Here is a 26,611-nt window from a genome sequence, read left to right on the forward strand (position 1 = left end):
GTTTGTTGCTTAGTGGTTGAACTAAAGCTGTACAGTAGGTTCAAACCTACGCCTCCATTATCCTAGTAATGCATTGAAAGACACTTTTGTGAAGAAAAAGAGCTAAATAAAGAAGTGACTGTGTTTTAGTGATGCAGAGTCAGTAACAGTAATTACATACAAGAAAATACAGGAAACACACCCAGCTGCTGATTATATTCAGACAACAGTGTCATTATAGCTGGTGACAGTGTAGTTAGTCATGACAATGAAGCTGTGTTCATGCTGTTAGAGCTTCATGTCAAAATGACTTCAAGCTGGCTTAGTGAAGACAAGTCTGCACAAATCTTAAAAAATGTCTATAAGAGAGTTAGAAAAGCAGAATTTAGTATTTCAGAATTTAAAGTCTTACATCACCACACCCTTTCCAAAAGCACACAAACACTGAATAAACCAGAGCTTCCTGTATCAGTTTCTCTCAGAGTACGGCTGTTTCCTGCCCTCCGCCCTTCTCTGACCTGTTAGGATGGGTTTTTTGTATTAACAAGAAAAAGCATGTTAAACAAATTAATAACATGAGGCCCCACAAATGTATTAATTTTATATTTTTTTATAAAATGTACAAATTATATTAGTGACCTGATAATTTGAGGGAAAAATACAAAGAACATTGAATTTTAATTAAAATACTTAACATTGTCTTTTTGAACAATTTTTACACACAAATTTACGAAACAAAGAAATGTTATGGTGTAAAATGAAAAATTTCAAATGAAAGTTTTCCAATAAGATAATAATATTAAGTATTTAAATTAAAATAATAAATAATTTAAAGGTTTTTTTCCCCACAATATATATATTTTTTTATGAGACGTGGCTAGTAAAGTAGTATTATAATTCACTATAACATGGATTTAAATGTTTTTTTATTATTATTATTATTATTTGTTATAATTATTTCAAATATATGGGTTCAGTCATTTTACTCTAATGGAAATGTATAGGTGATTTTCTATGCAATTAAAGTGAAAAACTTAACTTAAATATAGGAGCCTAATAAAAATGCTAATTTTAGAAGAAAATTTCAGATGGCACTTAGAGGCTTTTGCATCTGAACTCTTCTCACACACACACACACACACACACACACACACACACACACACACGTACGTATATATATATATATATATATATATATATATATATATATATATATATATATATATATATATATATATATATATATATATATATATATATATAGTAATGTATTGTAACACAAGTATTGTAATTAATAATAATTTAATAATTTATTTATATTAATAATACATACATAAAATAATTATAAAACGTGTCATTAACCAGCATTTTAATACACGTTACAGTAGCCAAAGAACTCTACTAGTCATGTCTCGCCTCCTCCAGCTCTCCCATCTGTCCGCGAGCGTTTCGCTTCGTAACGGAGACATCTCATACAAGACTCTGATTGGTAGTTCACATCTACATCTCTGCTCCTATTGGCTGAACATTGGCAACGAGCGGAAGTCGTTCAGCGTGAGTGTCTGAGTGAGTGTGAGGCTGAGGGACTGGGACAGAGCTGGGAGTCTGAGTCTGTCCCTTTCAACAGAAGTGACCCGTCAGGGAAAGTCGCCGGTGGAAATAGAGTCAGCGCTGGGTATCACACCTAAACAAGCTCGACAGAATGGAGATCGAAAAAGAAGTTAAAAAGGTAGGCTTATTGAACTGGTCATCCAAAAGGTTAGTTACAGAAACATTCGGCAACGCCCTTAAAGGTGAAGCCATTGTTCTACATTTGGCATTACAACTCTCACATTCGAGCACGAGTGATTAAAAAACTTGTTTACATTTAGTGAGAAATAAGAAGTTTTCATTAATAGTAAGTAAAACATGAAAGGAATATCCTGGTTCTTCTTTATTTGGTAGAAACTTGAATTGAATGAAAATGTTTTAGTTAACAGAACGTATACATTTTTCTTTTACAAACTGTAAACAAGCTGGAAGTTGTTGTGAATATGTTTAATTCCATAGATTAATTAACTTCTCTTATATGGTTGTCACTGCAGCAACTGGGTTTCTTTCATGACTTACAATTCAACTACAAGCCAATTTGTAATGGTTGAAGTTTAGTGGTGGTAAAATATGTTTTGACATACAGTACATGTACGGTAAAGAATGAAGTGGGTTTTTGCACGAGGTGATGAAAAGATGTGAAGTTTCTCTACAGCTTAAAGTTTCATTTCAACCCTAAATTAAAAAGTTATCATTTGCGCACCCTCATGTCGCTCCAAATCTGTATGATGTTATTCTTCTGTGAAACACAAAATATATTTTGAAGAAAGTTCAAAGACAATGAACAATGACTGGAGATGTCAAGCATTAAAAAAGGATGTACTTTTATGTACCATGTAAGTTGTAGTCAATATGACTTGTGCACTGTGATAAATGGACATTGTGAAATTGAAATCATCTTTTACTTAAAATCTTGTCAATCAGATTTATTTGAATCCAATTCACAAACCAATCTGAGTGATTTGTTTAAAAATCTGATGCAGTTCTCAAGTTCAGCTCCTGGACACAATCTATTATGATCTAGTCATAACAGTTAGCTTCACACTACAGTTTCGATGAATTAATAACATGAGTTCAACCTATCTCTCTCACAAACCTGTTGTATGGCAAAAGACTTAAATATAATGTATTATAGATTACATTAATGCTATTTTACAGCAATTTTGCATTACATGTAATTTTTTTATTTTTTGAAGCCGGAAAGTTGCAGTCATCATTCGTTTTCATTGCACGTAAAAGAGTGACCAACGTCTTTCAAACAAATATCCCTTTAAAAGAAATTGATATTACATTGTACATAACATTTCCACATTTGCATAAATTTGCAAAAGATAATGTAGTAAGATTTCAAGAGTTTGTCAAAGAAAAGGTTAGCAAACATTAACATTTGTAATTTTTAAAGCAACGTACATATGCAATAATATATATATAAATATATATATATATATATATATATATATATATATATATATATATATATATTTTTTTTTCATATTTGTGAATTCCGTGTAATTTTCTCTGTCAAGCAGATGTTTTAAAAAGCAGATTTGAACACTGTTCTCTGAAGCTAGTGTAGGTACAGTATAAATATTAAGTATAGTTTTATGGACCAAAATGCCACAGTGGGCCTCATTGTCTTGCTGTTAAACAGTAACTCAGATCTAGATTTTTAATCAGAAAAAAGTTCTTCTTTAAAAGAGGAGATGTGCCCAGCCCTCCAGGGGTTCTCCATCTTAACAAATACTTGACCTTATGAGGTGGTCTTCCAGCTGAGGAGCTTTAGTGTTGAGAACCGCTGAGACAGGAGTAAGCTTTATAAAAGAAATATTAGAAAATCTAGTGAGGTTACAAGAGGTTAGAGAGCATTTTTCATGAACATGCTATATATTGGTGTCGTTGGTTTTTTGTTTTAGAAATTATTAGAAGCACAAATGTCTTTTTAAGTTGTGAACTGGAAATGCAAATCCCTTGTGAGATCTAGCAGACATGTTAGAGAATAAATAAATAATAATAATAAAAAGAAATAAAACATGTTTGTCCCAACAGTTGACTTTAATACATGCAAAATGTCCAACTCTTTAACCCATTTTGGCATAGTTTATTTCTTTATTTAGGCTGTTTGTTTAGACTTAGTATTTTATTAAATATGTATTACTAGAAAATGAAATGTTTTGAAGTCTTATATGCTCAACAAGACAGAACAAAAAAAAATACAGTAAAATGGTAATATTGTGAAATATTATTACAAATAAATAAAGTCATATTTCAGTGATGGCAAAGCTAAATTTTCAGCATCATTATACAGTCTGTGTCTCTTCAGAAATCATGCAGATTGATGTTGTAATGCTTAAAACGTGGAACCATGATTCTTTTTTTCTTTCAGTTTTTTGATGAATAGAAAGTTTTTAAAAGAACAGCATTTGTTTGATAAATGCTGAATAAAATAAAAAAAAGTCTTATAGTACAGTCGTGGCCAAATGTTTTGAGAATTACATAAATATTGGAAATTGGAAAAGTTGCTGCTTAAGTTTTTATAATAGAAATTTGCATATACTCCAGAATGTTATGAAGAGTGATCAGATGAATTGCATAGTCCTTCTTTGCCATGAAAATTAACTTAATCCCAAAAAAACCTTTCCACTGCATTTCATTGCTGTCATTAAAGGACCTACTGAGATCATTTCAGTAATCGTCTTGTTAACTCAGGTGAGAATGTTGACGAGCACAAGGCTGGAGATCATTATGTCAGGCTGATTGGGTTAGAATGGCAGACTTGACATGTTAATAGGAGGGTGATGCTTGAAATCATTGTTCTTCCATTGTTAACCATGGTGACCTGCAAAGAAACGCATGCAGAGATCATTGCGTTGCATAAAAATGGCTTCACAGGCAAGGATATTGTGCCTACTAAGATTGCACCTAAATCAACAATTTATAGGATCATCAAGAACTTCAAGGAAAGAGGTTCAATTCTTGTAAAGAAGGCTTCAGGGCGTCCAAGAAAGTCCAGCAAGCGCCAGGATCGTCTCCTAAAGAGGATTCAGCTGCGGGATCGGAGTGCCACCAGTGCAGAGCTTGCTCAGGAATGGCAGCAGGCAGGTGTGAGCGCATCTGCACGCACAGTGAGGCCAAGACTTCTGGAAGATGGCCTGGTGTCAAGAAGGGCAGTAAAGAAGCCACTTCTCTCCAAAAAAACATCAGGGACAGATTGATCTTCTGCAGAAAGTATAGTGAATGGACTGCTGAGGACTGGGGCAAAGTCATATTCTCCGATGAAGCCCCTTTCCGATTGTTTGGGGCATCTGGAAAAAGGCTTGTCCGGAGAAGAAAAGGTGAGCGCTACCATCAGTCCTGTGTCATGCCAGCAGTAAAGCATCCTGACACCATTCATGTGTGGGGTTGCTTCTCATCCAAGGGAGTGGGCTCACTCACAATTCTGACCAAAAACACAGCCATGAATAAAGAATGGTACCAAAACACCCTCCAACAGCAACTTCTTCCAACAATCCAACAACAGTTTGGTGAAGAACAATGCATTTTCCAGCACGATGGAGCACCGTGCCATAAGGCAAAAGTGATAACTAAGTGGCTCGGGGACCAGAATGTTGAAATTTTGGGTCCATGGCCTGGAAACTCCCCAGATCTTAATCCCATTGAGAACTTGTGGTCAATCCTCAAGAGGCGGGTGGACAAACAAAAACCCACTAATTCTGACAAACTCCAAGAAGTGATTATGAAAGAATGGGTTGCTATCAGTCAGGATTTGGCCCAGAAGTTGATTGAGAGCATGCCCTGTCGAATTGCAGAGGTCCTGAAAAAGAAGGGCCAACACTGCAAATACTGACTCTTTGCATAAATGTCATGTAATTGTCGATAAAAGCCTTTGAAACCTATGAAGTGCTTGTAATTATATTTCAGTACATCACAGAAACAACTGAAACAAAGATCTAAAAGCAGTTTAGCAGCAAACTTTCTGAAAACTAATATTTATGTAATTCTCAAAACTTTTGGCCACGACTGTACATGCGAAGTTGAGAATCAGCATCTTCCAAAAGTTAAGCACCTTTTTCCTCTTGCTATTTGTTGAAAAGAAAATGAAATTTGTTCTTTTTGAAATTGGTAGGAAAGGGCCAGTGGGCTCACTATTTAATTCAAATAAAATAAATGCATATGTGCTTTCTGATGACCAAGACTTGTGTTTGTGACTGGGGAAACAGGGTTTGCTCATGTCTCCTGTTGTTTTGCCAGATAACCCTGGGCCATGAGATTGGAGCTGGAGCTGCCTGTCTGAAATGCAAGGACAAATGTGAAGGCTTTGAGCTTCACTTCTGGCGGTTTGTGCTTGCTTCCTTCCTACATTATTTGTGCCATGTTATTGTTCATGCATGTGGTTTTTATTGTGAAAAATGTCTAATCATAGTAGGTCATCATTGATTTGACTTCTCTGTTTTATCCACCATCATCTTGACAAATGCACCAAAATGCAGTACCGTACCTATCTGGCAAAAAGAGCTCTGGCCATTAGCTGTACTCTGTTGGTTTTCCTGAAGTGAGAGCCACAGGTGCCGCAGGTGCCAGAGCTCTCTCACTGCAGCGGTGGTGCGTGCCATTCCCAAACACTCTCATGGGGTTTCAGGAATTCTCTGAATGAAAAGACATCAATGTGCATCCAGGTCATTGGTTGCAGAGCCTGAGACTTCATCTTTATGATTGTTTCTACGCAGCAGGGAAGGGCCACTAGTCATCCGGTGCTGAACAGAATTAGTCAGGTCTTGGTAGGATTTCTATAGAAGCTTATTTTCTCCATAAATGTATATAAGTGTGGCATAAACTTGCAGGATAAAAGACAGAATTGTAAGATATGAACTCATAGTTGTGATGAAAGTCAGAATTCTGAAATAAAAAGACAAAATGACCTGTATTTATCTTTTTTATCCGTGACAGAAACAGAATTGCGAGAGAGGAGTCCATGTCGTGAGATGAAAACTAAGAATTCAGAGAAAAAAGGTCAAAAGTGTGTGATGTTAATGCAGAATTGTGGGGGAAAAACTGAAACTGTGAGGTAGAAACTTGCAATTGTGATGAAAAAAGTCTGAATTAAGAGTTTTTTAAAAATCACAAAGACTTTTCAAGTTTTTTTCCCATAGGTTTCCTGGTTGTGAAGTGACTCAAACTGGCTTAGATTCACTTCCTGTGCCTCATCTTTAATTCAAAGTCGTTGTTTTGTAAATGGCTTCCATGCTTTGGATCACTGACATGCTGAAACATTTCTTTTGGGTGGAGATAAAGCCTCTTTGGATTTGTGGCTACGATTTATGTCGTAGCATTTCCCAAACGCCATCTTTCTTACTTCTTGGCTCTCATTGATATGTTAAACAGCACAAAGTGTCTTTAAAGAGGCCACAATCTACTTTTATAGCGTTTTAGTTTCTTCGCTTATAATGTTGGTCAAGGTTTCTTGTACCAAAAAGTCATCATTTAGTTTCCATGACCATTTTCTGTTCTCTTACCGAGCCTGCGTCGACAGTGACAGCAACCACTTAACCAGAAAACATACATTTTTCATTTAATTTGTCAACAAACTATGCCTTTTATTTATTTTTGAGTTTTTCATGCAACGTCCCATGTGAAGTCAACTTGGAGATAAACAACATACTTTATCCTGCTGTACAGAAAGTCCTCTGTCTCTGAGTTTTTACAGCTCTCAGTGCATCACAATATGGTTTGTTTTATATGATTTTAAGTAGAAATGCTCCAAAAATCACGCCAAAAGTGATTTAGTACTGTATGTAGCCAATGCTGTTCTTTTTCCAAGTAATTACAGAGTATCTGTGCATGCCTTAACTTGACATGTGCACAGGGATCCAAACTAATGTTGTCAGACTCTTACCTAAACAAAACAGACATAACTCAGAGAGACAGATCAACTTACAAAAAAAAAAAAATAAAAATAAAAGTGAAGTGACATTCGGCCAAGTATGGTGACCAAGTATGAATTTGTGCTCTGCATTTAACCCATCCGAAGTGCACACACACAGAGCAGTGAACACACACACACACTGTGAACACACACCCGGAGCAGTGGGCAGCCATTTATGCTGCAGCGCCCGGGGAGCAGTTGGGGGTTCGATGCCTTGCTCAAGGGCACCTAAGTCGTGGTATTGAAGGTGGAGAGAGAACTGTACATGCACTCCCCCCACCCACAATTCCTGCCGGCCCGGGACTCGAACCCACAACCCTTCGATTGGGAGTCCAATTCTCTAACCACCAGGCCACGACTTACAATAAAAATATGCTCCTCTTATTCTCTGTCAATCACTTTAAAGCATTTAAAATGCAATAAATATGTTAAAACAAGCCTTTTTTTCTCTGTATGCTATTGTTTGGTTTGCTTCTTCACACACTACAGTTCAAAAGTTTGGGATCTGTTTCTTATGCTGCATTTATTTAATTAGAAATACAGTAAAAACAGTAATATTTTGAAATATTATTTCATATGTTGAAAACGCTGCTGCTGCTTAATACAGTACTTTTGCACAAATTGTCATTTTTAGGATTTGTTGATGAGTATAAAGTTCAAAAGAACAGCATTTATTTGAAATAGAAATCCTTTGTAACTATATAAATATATTTAGTGTTACTACTTATCAATTTAAGTCCTTGCTGAATAATAAAAAAAAAAAATCTAAATGACTAGACTTTTTTTGAATGGTAGTGTATGGTTTAAAGTGTTTTCACAGGTATTCACCCAAAAATAACAAATTCTGTCTTCCCTTTTAACAGAAAGATTTGTCGAAACTGCAAGTGTGGCGTTGAGGACCACGACGTGCAGCTCGAGACTGAGGAGAATAAGAAGGTGGGGAAGCTTTTTGAGGACACCAAGTACACAGGCCTTATAGCCAAGCTGAAGAGAGATGGCATCCCATCTTATAGAGGCAACCAAGTCACCATATGCATCCCGTCCGCCACCGTCAGCACTGCTACTCCTGTTCCTGCTGCCAGCTTTATCCCTGTCTCCAGCCAGATCTCTGCTCCCAGCGCTGAGCCTGCTAATTCCCCACCTGCTGCTGCAGTTCACTCCCCTGCTTCCCCTGCAGCGGGCTCTACTGCTGCTCCAGGAACAGGCCGCACTGCTGCATCAGGGCCAGGCCATAGTGCGCTTTCGTCTGCTGCCACCCTGACTAAAGGCCCTGTTGCTGCCGCTATAGTTGTTCCATCCCCTACCCCAGTGCCTGCCAAAACGGATGTGGTTAAGTCTGTTACCTATGAATGGGCTCCTCCTGGGATCAACCAAAGCTTGGTATATTACATTATATATTTTTATATATTTTTATTTTATTCTATACATTTTTTGGAATTTATGCTTGAGGGCCAAGTTTTGATTTTTAGTGTGATACTTGGATCCACTAGAGGTCGCTGTTCTCTGCTTAATTTTTTGAGACTCCTCTTTTTAAAGAAATAATCAAATAGCTAAATATTAGAAATAAATGAGCAGTTATTAATTTAGCGGATAATTGAAATGAGGAAAAAACTAGAACCTTTAGCAGTTATGTTAAGAGTTATTGAATTATTAAAAACTACTTTGAAAAATATATATATATATTTGCATAAAAAATTACAATAAAGTGCATAAGTTCTTTTAATTTTTATTTTTTTTAAATGTAGGCCTGCAATTTTTTTTCTTTTTAATAAAAATTCTGTTGCAAACTATCCATAAAAAAATCTAATGATTGTTTTTAATTATTATAAACTTAAAGATTTTTTGCTAATATATATATTTATTAGTGCTCTCAATCATTTAAAAAAAATTACTTTTAAATAAAATAAATGTAAAATAAAACACATTTTTCTGAAATTAATCCTGAATAATCCTAGCTAACATTAAAGTTTTTGAATATACTTTATATTGCAATAATTTCACATTCAGTCTCCAAATTCGTGTCGAAACAACACACAGAATATTTTTAATATTTGTTTAATGGCATCTTTTTTATGACTGAAGGCAAGTATCACTGATACCAATCCAACTGAAAATTTTTTCCACTAATATTTAACCATTGACTATAACCATTTAACATTACAGTATACATGAGAGCTATAAATATTAACATTTACTAGACTTAACATTTATAACAACTTCTAATTTACAGGAAGTGAACTTCATATAAAACCTTTATAATAAATTTCATATTTATCTGTATCCTTCAAGAAGTAGGAAATATTAAAAAATTGTATAACGTTATCAAGCACTACATTTTTAATTAAATATAGATTCATATATATGTGTTTGAATATGAACGCAACAAAAGTTATTACTTTTTTATTATTTTCTTTGATTAACAGACATTACAACAGCTTGGTTATTTTGCTGTTATTACTTTAAGAGCTGCCACTGCTAAACGTATGCTCGAGGTGCATTCTCGCTTTAATATGAAATGATACAGCACGAGCCACTGAATCTGTCCATGCAATTTAAGAGCACATGTTACAAGCACAGTAAAGTCATTTACTAAATGTCCTGTCACTCCCAATTCCATACAGTTTTGTCATTTATTTTTTAATATTCTGTTTCACTCAAAAATCATACACATTACAAAAGTTAAACAGATTCCACATCTAATTTCATATTAACCAAAAACACATCACATTCTGTCCTCTCAGGCTCTGCGATACATGGAGCTTCTGCCTCCGGAGCAGAGGCCCATCGCTGGTACGGCGGGAGCAGATTACCGTAAGAAACAGATGGCCAAACAGCTTCCTGACCACGACCAAGACCCCGAGCGCTGCCATGAACTTTCGCCCGGCGAGGTTAAGCAAATGCAGCAGTATGTCCGCAAGTACAAGGACGAGGCATTGGGTGTAGGCGACATCGCCCTGCCCGAAGAGATGGGACAACAGGCCGGTATGGCCGGGGAAAAGGGTCCTCAAGGCCTCGGGGCAGGAGGGAAACCTGGTGCCAGAGCAACAGGGACTCCTGGAAACAAAAGTGATGCTGTTGCTACAATGGGAAAAGTTGGCACCCCAGGAGCTGCTGGGATGTCACCCCCTGGACCTGTTGGTAATTATGTAAGTATGCCATTCCTACATGTTTTGCTAAACGTAACTCTGTTTGTGATTGTTGATTGTCATGAATACACTTTTTATTACATACAAATAGCTTTTGTAACCTTTCTGTCCTCATTATCCCCTTACATCTAAATGACTCTGTCTAATTTCTAGGCATTTAAATGTCACCATCTATTAATGAAAAATCCCCTTTGGAGTTGTTGAGCAGAAGTATTTATTTCAACCACATGTGCGCTACGGGAGTCGAAATCGTTCTCCAGTGCTTATCTCCGGATTCACTTGATTAACATAATGCAGTTCAGATTCTGCCAAGGAACGAACGTTATGTTCTTCCAGAGAACTTCATAAATTACCACACTTAGTCCCTGTGGTTATGTTCAAGCTCGGGTGGATTTTTTTCAAAATCTATTGTAAGCATCTGAAATCTCATGGTGAAGATGAGATACAAAGTCATAAATACTTGAAACATAATTTGTAAATATAAAGTAATATTGTGAGAAATAAAGTTAGAAATACGAGAAATAAAGTGGTGATTACAGTGGTGAATATATAAAGTCATAAATACAAGATGTCATAATTATGAGATATGTATTCATATTTTAAGTAATAGTTACAAATAAGAAAAATAAAGTGAATGAATTAATAATTATGAGCTATAAAGTGTGAGAAATAAAGTTACAAATATACGCACAACCGGCACATCCGAGAACGTAACTGTCAATTTCGTTACCGCGAGATTTCCATAACAGCAAGATATTGATGATGATGGCAGGTAGCCATGAATTTCAAATTTGGGGTTTTACAAACATTATTGGTGCACACAAAAACTCTTTGGCATGTTAAGGTTAGTCCACTTCCTCGATCCAATACTGTATGGCGGTTTGTTTTCCCCTAAAAGTGGGCGTGACTCTGTTCAGAGACATTCTATGACGCTGCTCCGGTTGCGCGTATTACACATATGTGTTAATTATGAGATATAATATGTCATAGTTATGAGATATAAAGTCATACTGTGAGAAATAAAGTTATAAATATGTGATGCAAATCAAGGATGGAGACATAATTACGAGATATAAAGCCATAAATATGAGAAGTCATTAAGCAGAAAAAAAAAAACATTCATATATATATATATATATATATATATATACAAGAAATAAAGTTGTAATAATAACATTTAAAGCCATACTCTGAGAAATAACATTGTAAATGTAAGAAATAAACTTTAAAGTAACTATGAGATAAAGTCATATTGTAGATATGGAATCAGAATTAGAGGCAAGAAACAGTTCCACTGTGTGATTTTTTTTAAAATTTGAATCTTGGGTGTATTCCCTAAACTTTGCAGGGTTTTTTTTCTTTTCAATTTACATTATATCCTTTTTTTTTTGCGGCTGATGAATTATTAATGAAAAAGGTCTCTGGTTTTGTTCATTAAAATCAACCCCTTTCATTCTTCACTGATGTTTCTGCCAAGCTGAACTCATCTCTGGATCTCTGCCCACAGTCATGTCACCACTGCCAGCTGCCCATGAAGAAAGGTGAGCCGGCGGTGTATGCAGAACGGGCAGGCTATGATAAACTCTGGCACCCGGCATGTTTTGTGTGCTGTAACTGCACCGAGCTCCTGGTGGACATGATCTATTTCTGGAAGAAGGGTCAGCTGTACTGTGGCCGTCATTACGGAGACAGTGAAAAGCCTCGATGTGCAGGTTGTGATGAGGTGAGTGGAGAGAAAGTAGTTCACATTGTCAATGTCACGAATTTGCTTACATTTGATAAGTGACCTAGAAATGTGTGTGTGTGTGTGTGTGTGTGTGGTCTCCAGCTCATCTTCAGTAATGAGTACACCCAGGCTGAGGGCCACAACTGGCACCTGAAGCACTTCTGCTGTTTTGACTGCGACTGTGTGCTGGCTGGAGAGACATACGTCATGGAGAATGAGAAGCCTGTTTGCAAACCCTGCTACATGAAGAACCACGCTGTGGTAAAGAGGACACATTCCTTCATTTATCTGCTTCTCTGTCTCTCTGCTCTACACAGAGATGACTAAGGGTTTTTTTAGCTTCTTATTTTTAAAAACTTTTTTGTAAAGCCACATTCTGAGAAATAATAGTATAAAAATTTTGATCTGTTATAACATGTAATATCTTAAATACAAGAAAAGTAGTCAGAAATGTAAAAATTGCATTATGATAAAAATAATTACGAGTATTAAGGGATATGAAGTCATTTTGTGAAAAATACAATTATAGATATGAGCAATAAATTTGTAATATTCAGTTTTGAAGTCATATACAAGAGGTAAAGTTACAATAATGCAAAGTAGTCACAAGATATAGTCTTAGAACAATTTAAAAAAAAAAACGTTTTTGTTTTGATTGCAAGAGTATCTTTTTTTTCTTTTGAATATTTATTTTAAAATTCAAAAGAAAAATTAATCTCTATAATATTCCTCATAGAGATTAATAGGTAACTAATATTGTAACCATAATTTTTTATATGTATGCACAGTTAGATTCTCATCCTGCTGTACTCAAACATTTTAACTGCAAATATTGTATATTTCTTTTAACTCCCATGCGCATTAATTCAGATTAAATCAGAATCTGCAACAAGAGGCCATGCAATGTGACATATTTCATATCCATGTGTATGGTCCGTGGACACAAACAAGTGAAACTTTTAGCAGCTAGTTTTACAACCCCTCACGTTGTCCAAGTATCATTCATAGGTGCGTTCCATTCGACCGTAAGTGTACTGCGAAGTGGACTTCACAGGGTATTCCGACATTTTAAGTGAGATTCCAATCCGAAGGGAGCGAACATGTTCAGTTCGAAGGGCACTGCGCACGGCACAGGGAATAAGGGAACATCTATACATCACTTCACAGGAAGTGGAGAGCGATTATCCCCCAACTGTCATTGCGCGCAGCACGTCATCACCAGTCAGAACGGCCGTCTTTGCTGTCTTCGTTCATATTCATTACGGATTGTAAAAAGGTATGATAATGTACAAGCGACTAGAAGCAGGTGTGGCTCTGCCATTTTTCTTTATTTTACTTTATTTACCCCTTTACTATACGGCTGTGCGCGGGAAGAAGGCCCACGAGACTGCTATGCAATTATATGACCATTTCAATAGTTCACGCTTACATATAATTAGCTGAGGTATGGAATGCGTATTTGGCGTGCTGTCCGGGGAAGGGCTCCGAGCTCGGGAATGGCCCGAACCTAGAGTACCCCCCCCTTCCCCGTCTATTTATAAAGTGAACTTGAAGTGAGGAGATGGGGTGGAGGAGGGATGCTGATAAACCGTCAATGGATAGAGGTAAGTCAGCGATATTTATACTATGGGATTGATTACTTGATTATGGTCCACCTGTGTTGATTAGGCTAAGTATCTGACGCGCTCCTCCCGAATCTTATTAATAAAATTACATTTATTAAAAACACATATATATACACAGTTAACCAAATAAAAGTTATTTTCATATTTGCATGACAGTTACAGCAGGGCTTCAATTCTGTTAATAGTCAAATAATAGCAGCAATAGTCAATTAAAGTGTATAATAAACATACCTTTTTCATTATATAGTACTCAATGTTTTTTCTTTTTTATTGTATAGTGTACATATTTCAAATGTGATTGTTAATAAAAATTAAAATATTAATGTAGTCCTATATATTTATGTTATATCATAATCTGCGCGACCCCATCGTTGACTTTCTTTGATGACGTTTGCAGGGCGTTCCAAATGAGCGGTTATTGTCAGTGAAGTCCACTTCAACTGATATACCGTGGTCAGGGAGTAGGGAGCAGTGAACACTGCGTAGGGACCCTGTCGAATGGAACGCACCTCATGTCACACCTAAATGGAAGTGAATTCCTGCTAAGCCTGGGCTGTTATAACTAACGGGCTCGGCATGTGTTCATCAGCCATATTAGTTCAGGAGCAGGTGAAGGAGATTTAGGAAGTGCCAGTGACATGATAATCAGAGCACAGGGAGTATGCCGCCCATTGATTAAATGCGAGACTCCGGTTCCATTTACAGATATTTATTAACACCGTAGAACTAAAAGTTCAGGTAGAAAAAATAAAAGACAACTTTAAACATTGCAATCATTACATAAATAGCATGGCTTAGCACTGTAGCGAATGCTAATAAAGAATACAGAGAAATACTAACCACTTTAGCCTGCTTCTCAACCAACGGCCATTGTCATTTCCCAGAAGCAATCTTCACAGTTAAACAAAATAATATTTTTCAACTCACACACAGTTGTAGCAAACACCACGTAGCATGGAGTGATAAAGAAAAAACTAGCAGGTAACATCACCGCTACATGTGCGTTTTGGTCACCATGAGTGGCTTACGGTGCTTACAGGCGCTATTCCCGCTACTTCCACACAATGTGTGATTCACAATAAATAAATTACATAAATTACAATTCAATTATTGTTAACAGAACCTTACAAAACATTGATGTAAATACACAAATATACCTTCAAATATAAACAAAACAATGGCATTGAAGAGCTAACCTACTTATTCAGCCTCAAGCAAAAGTACTGTTTTGTGTATTGACCTTACTAAGTAAACTGGCTTATTTGAGCATGTGCCTTTACGGTCTAGTGTTGTGTCACTAAGTAACAGTTTGAGTTTTCTGACTTCCGTCAGCTCCTTAGAAGACTTCAACTTCCTTCGCCAGCTTCCACTGATTTCTTGGTGTGCCATCATCTTGCAATAGGACAATGTCATTCACTTTAGCATTTCTCCTGTCCTTGTTCCATTTGCTCCTCTGCTGTAGATTCAGCAAATACTCCTTTCTCCACCTGGTCCAGAATTCATTGGACAAGAACTGTACTCTCTTCCATCTCTTCTGAAGGTAGAGATCTTCCCTTACAAACTCACCAGGTGGTGGTGCGATTATTGACGATTTCATTGTCAATATGTGGTTTGGAGTAAGGGGTCCAGGTCCTAATGGATCATTGAGATGTTCCGTGGTGAATGGTTGACTATTCACTATAGCCATCACTTCGTACAGGAATGTTCTTAATGAAGAACTGTCTAATCTTCCAGCAGACTGGTCTAGGATGGATGTGAGGACACTTCTCACGGTCCGTATCTGCCTCTCCCAGACACCGCCCATGTGACTGGAAGCAGGTGGGTTCATGACAAAGTTGCATCCTAGCTCTTTCACACGTTCTTGCTCCATTCCTTTCATAAATACTTGAAATTCATTGCGTGCTCCCACAAAGTTTGTGCCTTGATCACTTTGTAGATGACTTACATTGCCTCTTATGGCAATAAAACAGTGCAACGCATTTAGGAAGGCGGTCCATACCACTATATGTAAATGGAGGGGTTGCTTCCATCCTCTCTGGTGGAAGATCGGTCATTTTTTGTTCTTGATTACACTTTCAGAGCTTTCTGCATTTGATGCACTTGAAAATGAGTGATGACACTTCACTACTACACCCTAGGATCCAAATCCCACTGGAACGTAGTTCATTGATGGTCATTCCATGACCCTGATACTTCACCTTCTCATGATAGTGCTTTATCAACAATCGAGATACATGATGTCCTTTGGGTAGGATAGCTGGGTGTTTGACATGAGGGTGGAGTGTTGCTTGTGTCAATCTACCTCCCACCCTAAGGATATCTTGGCTATCCATGAAAGGGTTCAACTTCTGTAGCTCGTTTGACTTGTGTCATGGTTCTGCCTTCATGTCCTGGTTTTTTCTCTAGTCTTGTGGCAGGATCATGACAGGCCCATGTTTTGTGTACAAGCACATGGCCTTGTCTTTGGGCCATGTGCTTGTGTTGTCTCGTTTCCTTGCCTCGCCCCCCTTGTTACCCTAGTTTTGTCATCATTGTTTCACCTGTTCCACCTGTTGTGTTCATTAGTAGCCTCCCTTTATAACCTCGTGTGTTTCTCTGTCCCTTTGTTGGTTCATTGTTTAAGATTGTCAAACGTTGTTTAATATTGCCTATTTCTGTCAAAGGTTGCTAACTGTTAATGTATGTGAGAGTTGTCCGTAAGTAAGTCTGTAGAGAGTCTTGTCTAAGTAGTTGTTTGATCCTGTTTTAGTCATAGTCTAGTTTGTAAAGTGTTAGTCTAGTTTTGTCATCTTTCGTCTGTCTAGCCCTTGTTTTGCCCCCTCGTGGGTTTTGTTTTCCTGTTTTGTATAATAAACTGTGTTGCTGTGACATCTGTCTGCATTTGGGTTCATCTTCCACCTCCCTCATAACAGAATGAACCAACCAAAAAGGAACCCAGCAGACAGTATGTCCTCCCTGCTCCGGCGACAATCACAGATACGTGAACAATGCTGGTTGACGTCCCCCACCGACAGAGAGAGGGTTAACCTTCCAGTCCCGTCCCAGGGTGAGTGGATCCTGAAGAATTATGCCCAACTCTGGGATCGTTTCTCTCGGGAGAAGCCGCAGAGTCCCACCGTGTTGCCGCCACCAGCCAAGCTGCCCGTGATCCTGGAGAGTCGGGTCCTGGCTGGTGTTTCTCTAGGGGACCATGCTCACTCTACTTCGTCCGAGGTCCCATCCACTCCTGTGGATCTTCGTGGCAAACGAGGAAGACGGACTTCGTGGGATTCTCTGTCGGAGTCATCCTCGGCTGAGTCCGCGCCGTCTGAGACTGCCCGTCCGACGCAAGTCACAGATCCCGCTGAGCTTCACCAACCGGCCACATGTCCGGCTCTGTCTTCCACACCGCGACCTAAGAGGAAGAGGAGAAAGGGAGCCTCTCGCCCTTCATCTCTGCCGGTCCCGGAGCCCGCTACTGCAAGCGCTGTCCTAAGCGCTGTCCCAGAGCCCGCTACTGCAAGTGCTCTCCCAGGTGCTGTCCCAGAGCCCGCTACTGTAAGCGCTGTCCCAGGTGCTGTCCCAGAGCCCGCTATCGTGAGTACCGCCGAGAGAGTCGCGGCCGATTCAGCTGCTGAAGCTGTCTTGCGGGCTGTTTCCACGCATCAAGAGATGCCTGTCCTCGTCGCTGCTGACACTTTGGCGGAATATCTAAAGCGTCTTGTCCAGATTCTCGAAGCCCCTGGCAAGTCTGTCATGTCTAGTACTGAGTCCAAAGATTCTGTGAGCGCCGAACCCCAGTCAGCTGCCGTGAGCGCCGAACCCCAGTCAGCTGCTGTGAGCGACATACCCCAGTCAGCTGCCGTGAGCGCAGTACCCCAGTCAGCTGCTGTGAGCGCCGAACCCCAGTCAGCTGCCGTGAGTGCCGAATCCCAGTCAGCTGCCGTGAGCGCAGTACCCCAGTCTGCTGCGGACGATGATCTCCCCGATTTAGAGATGGGGAGCGCTGATACTGAGCCGTCGTTGGGGGGCTCTATTCTTGCTTCTGCTCCAATATCACCCGCAGTATACCCTGTCTTGTCTCCTGTCGTGTTGCCTCCTGTCTCCCCTGTCAAGCTGCCTACTGTTTCCCCCAAGTCATCCCCTCATGTGTCTCCAGCCAAGTTCCCCCGGAGTCCCATTCCTCAGTCCTCGTCCCGGAGACCCAAGACCCCCAGTCCTCCCATCCACCCTGGACTGCCCTCTAAGGACTTTGTGCTTCCCCCACCTCCTCTGCCTTGTTTATTGTTTTTGATTTTGCACCCTAACCCTGTGATTGTTTTTTCATGTTTGCCTTTAGTGTTATTTGTCATGTCCTGTTGGTTTGTGTCTTTTTCCCAGTCAGTCGTGTCCCGTGTTTGATGTTCCCTTGAGGAGCGTCTGGAAGCCGCTCCTTAAGGGAGGGGTTCTGTCATGGTTCTGCCTTCATGTCCTTGTTTTTTCTCTAGTCTTGTGGCAGGATCATGACAGGCCCATGTTTTGTGTACAAGCACATGGCCTTGTCTTTGGGCCATGTGCTTGTGTTGTCTTGTTTCCTTGCCCCGCCCCCTTGTTACCCTAGTTTTGTCATCATTGTTTCACCTGTTCCACCTGTTGTGTTCATTAGTAGCCTCCCTTTATAACCTCGTGTGTTTCTCTGTCCCTTTGTCGGTTCATTGTTTAAGATTGTCAAACGTTGTTTAATATTGCCTATTTCTGTCAAATGTTGCTAACTGTTAATGTATGTGAGAGCTGTCCGTAAGTAAGTCTGTAGAGAGTCTTGTCTAAGTAGTTGTTTGATCCTGTTTTAGTCATAGTCTAGTTTGTAAAGTGTTAGTCTAGTTTTGTCATCTTTCGTCTGTCTAGCCCTTGTTTTGCCCCCTCGTGGGTTTTGTTTTCCTGTTTTGTATAATAAACCGTGTTGCTGTGACATCTGTCTGCATTTGGGTTCATCCTCCACCTCCCTCATAACAACTTGCTCTTTTGTACTTCTTTCTGTTGTTTAAGAGCCTTGATTTCATCACTGAACGCCTCTTCTTGAACTGCATGGATTATGAATTGTTCAGCATCCATTCTTTCTTCAAGTGTCGTAGTTTCATTGGATCTTGTTTTAAGACCTTTCACCTCTTTTGCAAAACGCTTGCTATAGCTCTTACGACTCTCTTCCAATCAGAAAACTTATGAAGTCGATCTGATAGGGACCTTTCCTCATTTGCTTTCGTTGTGTGAACTTGTGCTCTTTTGATTTATGAGTCGTCCTCATTGAGGTCTCGCACCATAATCTCTTCTTTGTTAGGGAGCTCCTTTTGCCACAAGAAACTAGGTCCCATGAACCAGTTAGACTCTACAAGCTCCTTTGCCATGAGTCCGCGAGAGGCATGGTCAGCCGGGTTATTTTCTGAGGCAACATATTGCCACTGACTTGGTTCTGTGCTTGATTTGATCTGCTGGATCCGATTGGCTGCGAATACATGAAATCGCTTTTCATCATTGTTAATGTAACCAAGGACGATCTTGGAATCGGTCCAAAAGTATTCCTGCAGATCTTCGATCTCCATTTCTCTCTTTAGCAGAGCACCTGACCTTGTGGCCACAACCGCAGCTGAGAGTTCCAGCCTTGGGATTGTTACCTTCGTCGGAGAAACCCTTGCCTTCCCCATAACAAGAGCGCAATTGACTTCTCTAGACTTCGAAACAACCCTAAGGTAAGAACACATTCCATAGCCAGAAACACTAGCATCGAAAAAATGGTGAAGTTCACACTGTAGAACTTCCTTGGCTGCCAATGGTATGTAGTGCCGTGGTATCTCTACCGAAGACAGATTATGAAGGTCTTGGAGCCATGCTTCCCAACGCGGCCTGAGGTCGTCAAGAGGGGGCTCATCCCATCCTACCTTGTCTTGGCACATCCTTTGTAGAATCTGTTTACCTTTCAAAATGATAGGTGCCACAAATCCAAGAGGATCAAAAATTGAGGCCACTGTTGACAGTACTCCTCTTCTGGTAAAAGGATGCTATTTTACCCTCACTCTGAAATGGAATTTATCTGAGCTAATGCACCATTGGACCCCAAGAGCCCGTTCCATCTTTTGCTCGCCCAAGGCCATGTCCAGGTCAGCTGCAACTTCAGCAATTTCTTGCTTTGCTTGGATTGTGGCAAGAACCTTCTTGTTGTTGGTAATGAATTTGTGTAAGTGGAGTTTACCGGTGTTGCAGAGGTCTCTTGCCTCTCTAACAAGCTCGATAGCTTCCTCTTCACTGTCCAAACTTGTTAATCCATCGTCAACATAAAAGTTGCGCTGTATAAATCTCACTGTAGCTTCACTAAACTTGCCTTCTCCTTCTGCAGCCAGGTGTTTGAGCCCGAAGTTTGCGCATCCAGTTGATGATGCAGCACCAAACAAGTGAACCTTCATGCAGAACACTGACGGTGGAGCTTCCATATTGCCTCTTTCCCACCACAGAAATCTGAGATAGTCTTGGTCCCTTGGTGCAACATGAAATTGATGGAACATCCGCTGTACATCACACATGATCGCTACTTGTCCTTTGCGGAAACGGCACAAGACCCCTACAAGGGTATTTGTAAGGTCTGGCCCGGTGAGTAAATGCTCATTCAGTGATGTATTCTGAAACTTAGCTGAGCAATCAAATACCATGCGATTCTTTCCTGGCTTTTGAGGGTGGTAAACTCCATGGTGAGGGATATACCACGTGGTCTGATTGGTTACCTCTGGCTCTGGAACCTTTTCAGCATCACCTCTTGCAATCATGTCCTCCATAAAAGCCACATAATCCTTGTGATATTGATTATCTTTCTTAAGACGTTTTTCCAGACATCTGAGTCTATGTTCGGCACACACTTTGTTGTTTGGCAGACTTGGCCTCTCTTCCTTGAAAGGCAATGGCATTTCGTAATGCCCATTTGGCTTTTGCTTGATTCCTTCTTTCAGTTTCACCACAAACTTAATATCTTCTTGCAACATTAGAACTTCTTCACTAAACTTCTCAGTAAAATCTGACTCAAAGACCTTGAGTATATCTGACGGAGTGATCGTTTCCTTGACTTGAGTTCTATAAACAAAATGGACCTCAGACTTGAGCTCTGTAGAGGGCTTGGTAGCTGGCTGAACTTCCTTTATAATGATACGGTGGCTCACAACGATTTCATCCTCATGACCATAATCAACTTCAGTGCTGCTGTAGCCGATAATGCTCCAACCCAACACAGACTTTTGTGCATATGGCTGGTTTTCATTGCCCGTGATGACATCTCTGGGAAGTAAAGCTTGTGGACAGTTATACCCGACAGTTATATTCAACAATCCTACTTCATAGTCAAGCTCTTGAGACATTTCATCTGCCAAATGTTCCAAGTGAGGCCATGACTTTGCGGTTATGCTTGTGGGTATATGGGATCTGTTTGCTGGTATGTAATCTCTGGTATAGATTTTTGTGTCAGAGCTGATGCCTCTTACCTGTAGTCCTTGCACCTTTTGGCTATTCACCACTTTTGTGTTTGATGTTATCGTGGACACTTTAAGTTTTACTGGCTCTTTCTTGGCACCCAATCTTACAGCTGCATCCTTCAGGATTAAGGTTGTGTCACTCTGACTATCAAGTAAAGCATACACTAAAACTTACTTGTCTGGTTCCGTTGTCGTGGAGACATAGACTGGAACAATAGATGAAGTATGCTTACTGCTCTTCTCTTGAACAACTCTGTTAGAGGTAGCTTCCTGTATTTCAACTGATTCAGACTGTTGGTTCTTGTCTCCTTTGTTTTCTTTTGATCTTTCTTGTTTTATTCTTACTCCTTGTTCTTGGTCTTTCTTCCCACGATCTTGATGTAGGCAAGTGGGGTGGCGTTTTCCACATAAGTCACACACACTCCTGGATGTACAAGCTCTGGAGTTATGGCCAAACCTAAGACAGCCAAAAAATAATTTCTCCAGTTGCACAAACTTAACTCTCTCTTCAACTGGTCTTTCCATGATCTTGAGACACCTATGGAGAGTATGGCCTTTCTTCTTTCAAAACATGCATTTGATGCTTGACTTCTCACTTGTATTAGTGGTGAAAGTCTTAGCACTGATGTTTTGATTTTGTTGATACTTAGACTGTTCTCGTTCTGTTGGCTTTGTTCTTTTTTGGTCAGTTTGTTTCACTGCATATAATGATGTGATGGGGTTGCATGCAATTCGAGCCTCCACGTTGAGAAATCTGACAAAGTATCTGAAGTCAGGGAACATTTTGTGTTCATCTTGATAAATCGTGGCTTCTCTGTTCCAGTGTGAGCTCAACCAATCCGGGAGCTTGACAGTAATCTTTTGGTTTTCCACACAGTCGTTGAGAGTTTGTAGACCTTGAACATATGGCATAGCTGATTCCACACTGCTCAGAAAAATCAACAAACTCACGAAAATTTTCGCTGTCCTTGGGGCCAATTTTATGCCATGTATGTATCTTGTCACGGTATGACTTGGCAACTATGAATGGATTACCAAAGTCTTCAAGTATGTCCCAGGCAGCACAGTAAGCTGTTTCTGTTCCTACAAGGAAATGGCCTTCAATAGCTCTCTTGGCTGAGCCACCAACATACTTGCGTAGAAAGAAAAGCTTTTCCTGAGTCAGTAGGTTCTTGCGATCAATCAGAGTAAGGAAGGAAAGCTTCCAATCATTATACTTGAGAGGATCTCCTTTAAAAACTTCAGGTTCTGGGATTGGAACTCGATTAACTGTGATTGCTTCAGCAAGAGTTCTCACAAGGTCATTGGAAGCTTCATGAGAGGTTAAAAAGTCTTGAGTGGCTGGAGCTTGAGTGGTTGGGACTTGTTGCATGAGTGGAAGTGCAGTTGGGTGATGACTTGACTTACAGGGACTTGAGAAAATGTGGCTGGCTGTGGACCAGAACATGAGGTGTACATGGAGGGATATGGGAGAGGGTTTTTAGTAGCTGTGACCTCATGTAAGTGATGGACTTGACTGGGCTTGGCTTGTTGTGCAGGAAGAGCTTGGGAGACTGATGCTTGATAGGAGGGAAAAAATGGATCCATTAAAGGGTTAAGTGCAAGTGGTTGATCGACAGATTCTGAATAAACCTGCAGTCTTGCTTGAGCTGCAACATGCCCTTTAAGTTCTTCTAGCCGTTCTACTTCTCTTCTTTTCCCTTCCAACTTCATTTTTCTGTCAACTCTTTCTGCTATGAACTGAACTCATTTTTCAAGATTTGATCTTCCACCTCAAGTCTTTGAATTTCTTCCTTCTGCTGATGTTGTGCATTTGTTATCTTCATCACCTCTTGCGTAGCCGCAACTTCAGCTGCCGCTTGTTTTGCATTAAGGGACAGGATGGAAGACTGTCTGGATACTTTAGAAGAAGCTTTTGACTTAGCGGTTTGAGCTGCGGAAACACTAGAAACTGTGCTGTCAAACACTGACTTAGCATCAGGCCAAGATATGATTTCTGAATCATCACCATTGCGGAAACGTTGAACATTTGTATTTGCAATCCTAGTGAATGCCTGGCATGTGTCATTCATTCTCAGAATGTCAGGTTCAGGACTTGAAATGGCTCTTATTTTGAGGTAAGTATTGTCCATGTCAACTTGAATGGTGTTGATTGCATTTATCTCATCAATCAGATCATCAGCATCATTGTTCTTAATGGACCGTTTTAAGCCATTGATGTGATACTTCCATCTTCTGTACATCCTTACAAACTCACATTTAGATCCTTCAATTTGTCATCTAACAAAGCTTTTCCCTTTTCAGTGAGCCTTTGTGTGCGTCCAGATTTCCTATTTCCAAGAGGCAGTTGTGTATCATTCGCACCAACCTGAGATTGTGTTTCCTGCGCTGTGTCTTCAACTTGCTCATCAGCGTCAGCTTGCTGTGATAGGGTAGTCTGCTCTGCGTCACTATCTTCTTGAAGGTCTCCAAGAGTGACCTCTTCAGTTGGAAAAGTGCTTTCCTTTGAGTGTGACATATTAAATGTACAGAGGTTTAAATGTGTTGAAGTTTTAATAAAATGTATTCTGTTCTCTAATGTGTGCAAATATGAAATAACATGAAATGTTGAAAATGAAATGAAATGTAAATATAAATCTCTTTGAATACCTTAGCTTAACCTTTGAATATTGTACATCAAACACTACAGTATCATAATAACACACTTCAATGAATGAGTAATAAAAAAGGCAATTAACAAAGTGTGAAAAACTCTTGGCACAGTATAAATATGAAAACTCACTTGTATGAACAATACTTTGATATTAACTTACAACATCTTAGATTCAACTGGGAGAATGGTTAATTTACTTATTTACTTAGTTTCTTGCTAGATAATCAATTGCAGGAAAAGAGAATGTCCACTGCTGCTTTAAGGAGAAAAAAAAACACAAATGAAATGTCCGTGTGTTATAATGGCAGTACTTGTGCTACTTTCAAGACACTCTCACATAGGGATGGGACGGTATGAAAATTTAATATCACGATTATAGTGACTAAAATTATCACGATTATCAATATTATCACGGTTTTGTTGAAACGAGATGAAAGTGTTCAAAAATAGTTGATGCTCACACTGAAAACATTTCAGCAAGTTTTATATTTAATAATCAACAAACAACTAATAAAACAAGCAACTCTATGCACTTAATTTAAAGAAAGATTAAATTCTGTGGCATTTCCTTCCTTACAATGAAAAGTGTAGAAGCATAGAAAAGCATAGAAAAGTCACTGACTTTCGCCATTCCTTCTCGAAAAAAAACAAAAAAAACATTGTGCGCTGCGCTTGCGTCAGACTGTTGCTGGCTGGACATGATTTAATAGTGAGTTATTAAAACCGCGATAATCAAACACGGTTTTAATGATAATTCATTTTTAAACGATATTACTAACCTTCAGCACATTTTATCATGGTTATCAATAAAACCGGTTATCGTCCCATCCCTACTCTCACATGCTTGCTTGTGTAGCCTTGTCTGTCGCCCTTTGGATTCACACGAACAGTTCACATGATGGCCTCTCCTTTACCGCATGTGGCCTGCAACTGGTCCGTCTTCGTCCGCTCGGAGTCTACACCGATGCAGAAGTGTTCTACTATGCCGCCCATTGGTTGAATGCGAGACTCCGGTTCCATTTACAGATATTTATTAACACCATAGAACTAAAAGTTCAGGTAGAAAAAATAAAAGACAACATTAAACATTGCAATCATTACATAAATAGCATGGCTTAGCACTGTAGCGAATGCTAATAAAGAATACAGAGAAATACTGACCACTTTAGCCTGCTTCTCAACCAACGGCAGAGTCATTTCCCAGAAGCAATCTCCACAGTCAAACAAAATATGATTCTTCAACTCACACACAGTTGTAGCAAACACCACGTAGCATGGAGTGATAAAGAAACAAACTAGCAGGTAACATCACTGCTACATGTGCGCTTTGGTCACCATGAGTGGCTTACGGCGCTTACAGGCGCTACTTCAGGTTTTTAACCATGTCAAAATAAAAGTACGTATTTTCAAAATAAATTAAAAAACCGGCTGCATTTACAGGGAGGGTGGAAGTGCTCTTAATGGAGTCGTGTGATATCGGACACCACCGATCTCTCTCAGCGCCTGCCTGAACTATGACACACAGCTCTTATGACTCATTGGCTTAGGAAGGAAAGTTCAGATAGAGCAGATATTTCAAATACATTTTTCAAATATTGTTATACTACTTCCTGTGAATTTATCTGTTTCCCTCACAGTGTTGTGTGGCCTGTCAGAACCCCATCGAGCCTGAAGCTCAGCGTGTGTCGTACGGAGAGCACCACTGGCACGCTGAACCCCAGTGCTTCCAGTGCTCCTGCTGCTCCAAGTGCCTTATGGGCCAGCGCTTCATGGCCATGCAGGGCATGTTGCTGTGCTCCGTGGAGTGCAAGAAGAAGATCACGGCCTCCTGAAGGAACAGTTTTTTGTTTTGAGTTTTTTGGAAAAGTGCTTAGAACACCGCAATGCAGTACACTAAATATATACTGCCTTCATTTTATTGAGAAATTAATGTATTTGTATGACTAATCTTTATGTTTTTCCAAGGTCCCATTTTTGGGAAATAATAAGCAATATGGTGGAGCAGCGGCTGAGTAAGTGTTGTCAATGTGATTCTTTATTATTAATGATTTAGTATTAATAAACAGAAGCAATGATGGCTTTTGTTCTTCGGCTACTGTAAAATTGATTTTACTCTCATTTTTTACTCTCATGTTTAAAATTGCACTTTAGCTTTCTTTGTAATTCCAATAAATGCATAATATGATATTCCCCCCCCCCCCCCCCCCCCCCGTGTGAAGTGCTTCAACTATGTATCCAAATATTTATTGTTATTATGACGTACAAGTTTGGGATCTCAAGGGACAGGTGTTACGCTCGTGTTAATGTCTTGACTGTTTCACACCACTGAAAATTCCAATCCAGGCCGGCACTTTTAAGGAAAAGTTATCCCTCCGTGTGTTGTCTTACACTAAGCTGTGGAAACTGGGCACAATTCAAGGAAGCCAGGTTCCATTGTCTCTAATGGCAGCGAACTTAAGGCTATACCGTCATTTCCTCCCATCGAAACTGTCGGCAGTCACACGAG

The 26,611-nt window shown here is 39.5% G+C and overlaps 1 protein-coding gene across 1 annotated transcript; it reads left to right on the top strand.

Annotated features, from left to right (window-relative positions):
- The first annotated feature begins 1,542 nt into the window (after nucleotides 1–1,542).
- On the top strand, nucleotides 1,543–26,300 carry LOC132125056 (testin-like). The gene is made up of 7 exons (XM_059536265.1): nucleotides 1,543–1,708; nucleotides 5,818–5,903; nucleotides 8,353–8,869; nucleotides 10,231–10,635; nucleotides 12,143–12,358; nucleotides 12,464–12,622; nucleotides 25,743–26,300. The coding sequence occupies exons 1-7, from the start codon at nucleotides 1,682–1,684 to the stop codon at nucleotides 25,935–25,937; spliced, it is 1,605 nt and encodes a 534-aa protein (XP_059392248.1). The 5' UTR covers nucleotides 1,543–1,681; the 3' UTR covers nucleotides 25,938–26,300.
- Nucleotides 26,301–26,611: the final 311 nt, after the last annotated feature.

Source organism: Carassius carassius, chromosome 43 (assembly GCF_963082965.1).
Source record: "Carassius carassius chromosome 43, fCarCar2.1, whole genome shotgun sequence".
NCBI lineage: Eukaryota > Metazoa > Chordata > Actinopteri > Cypriniformes > Cyprinidae > Carassius > Carassius carassius.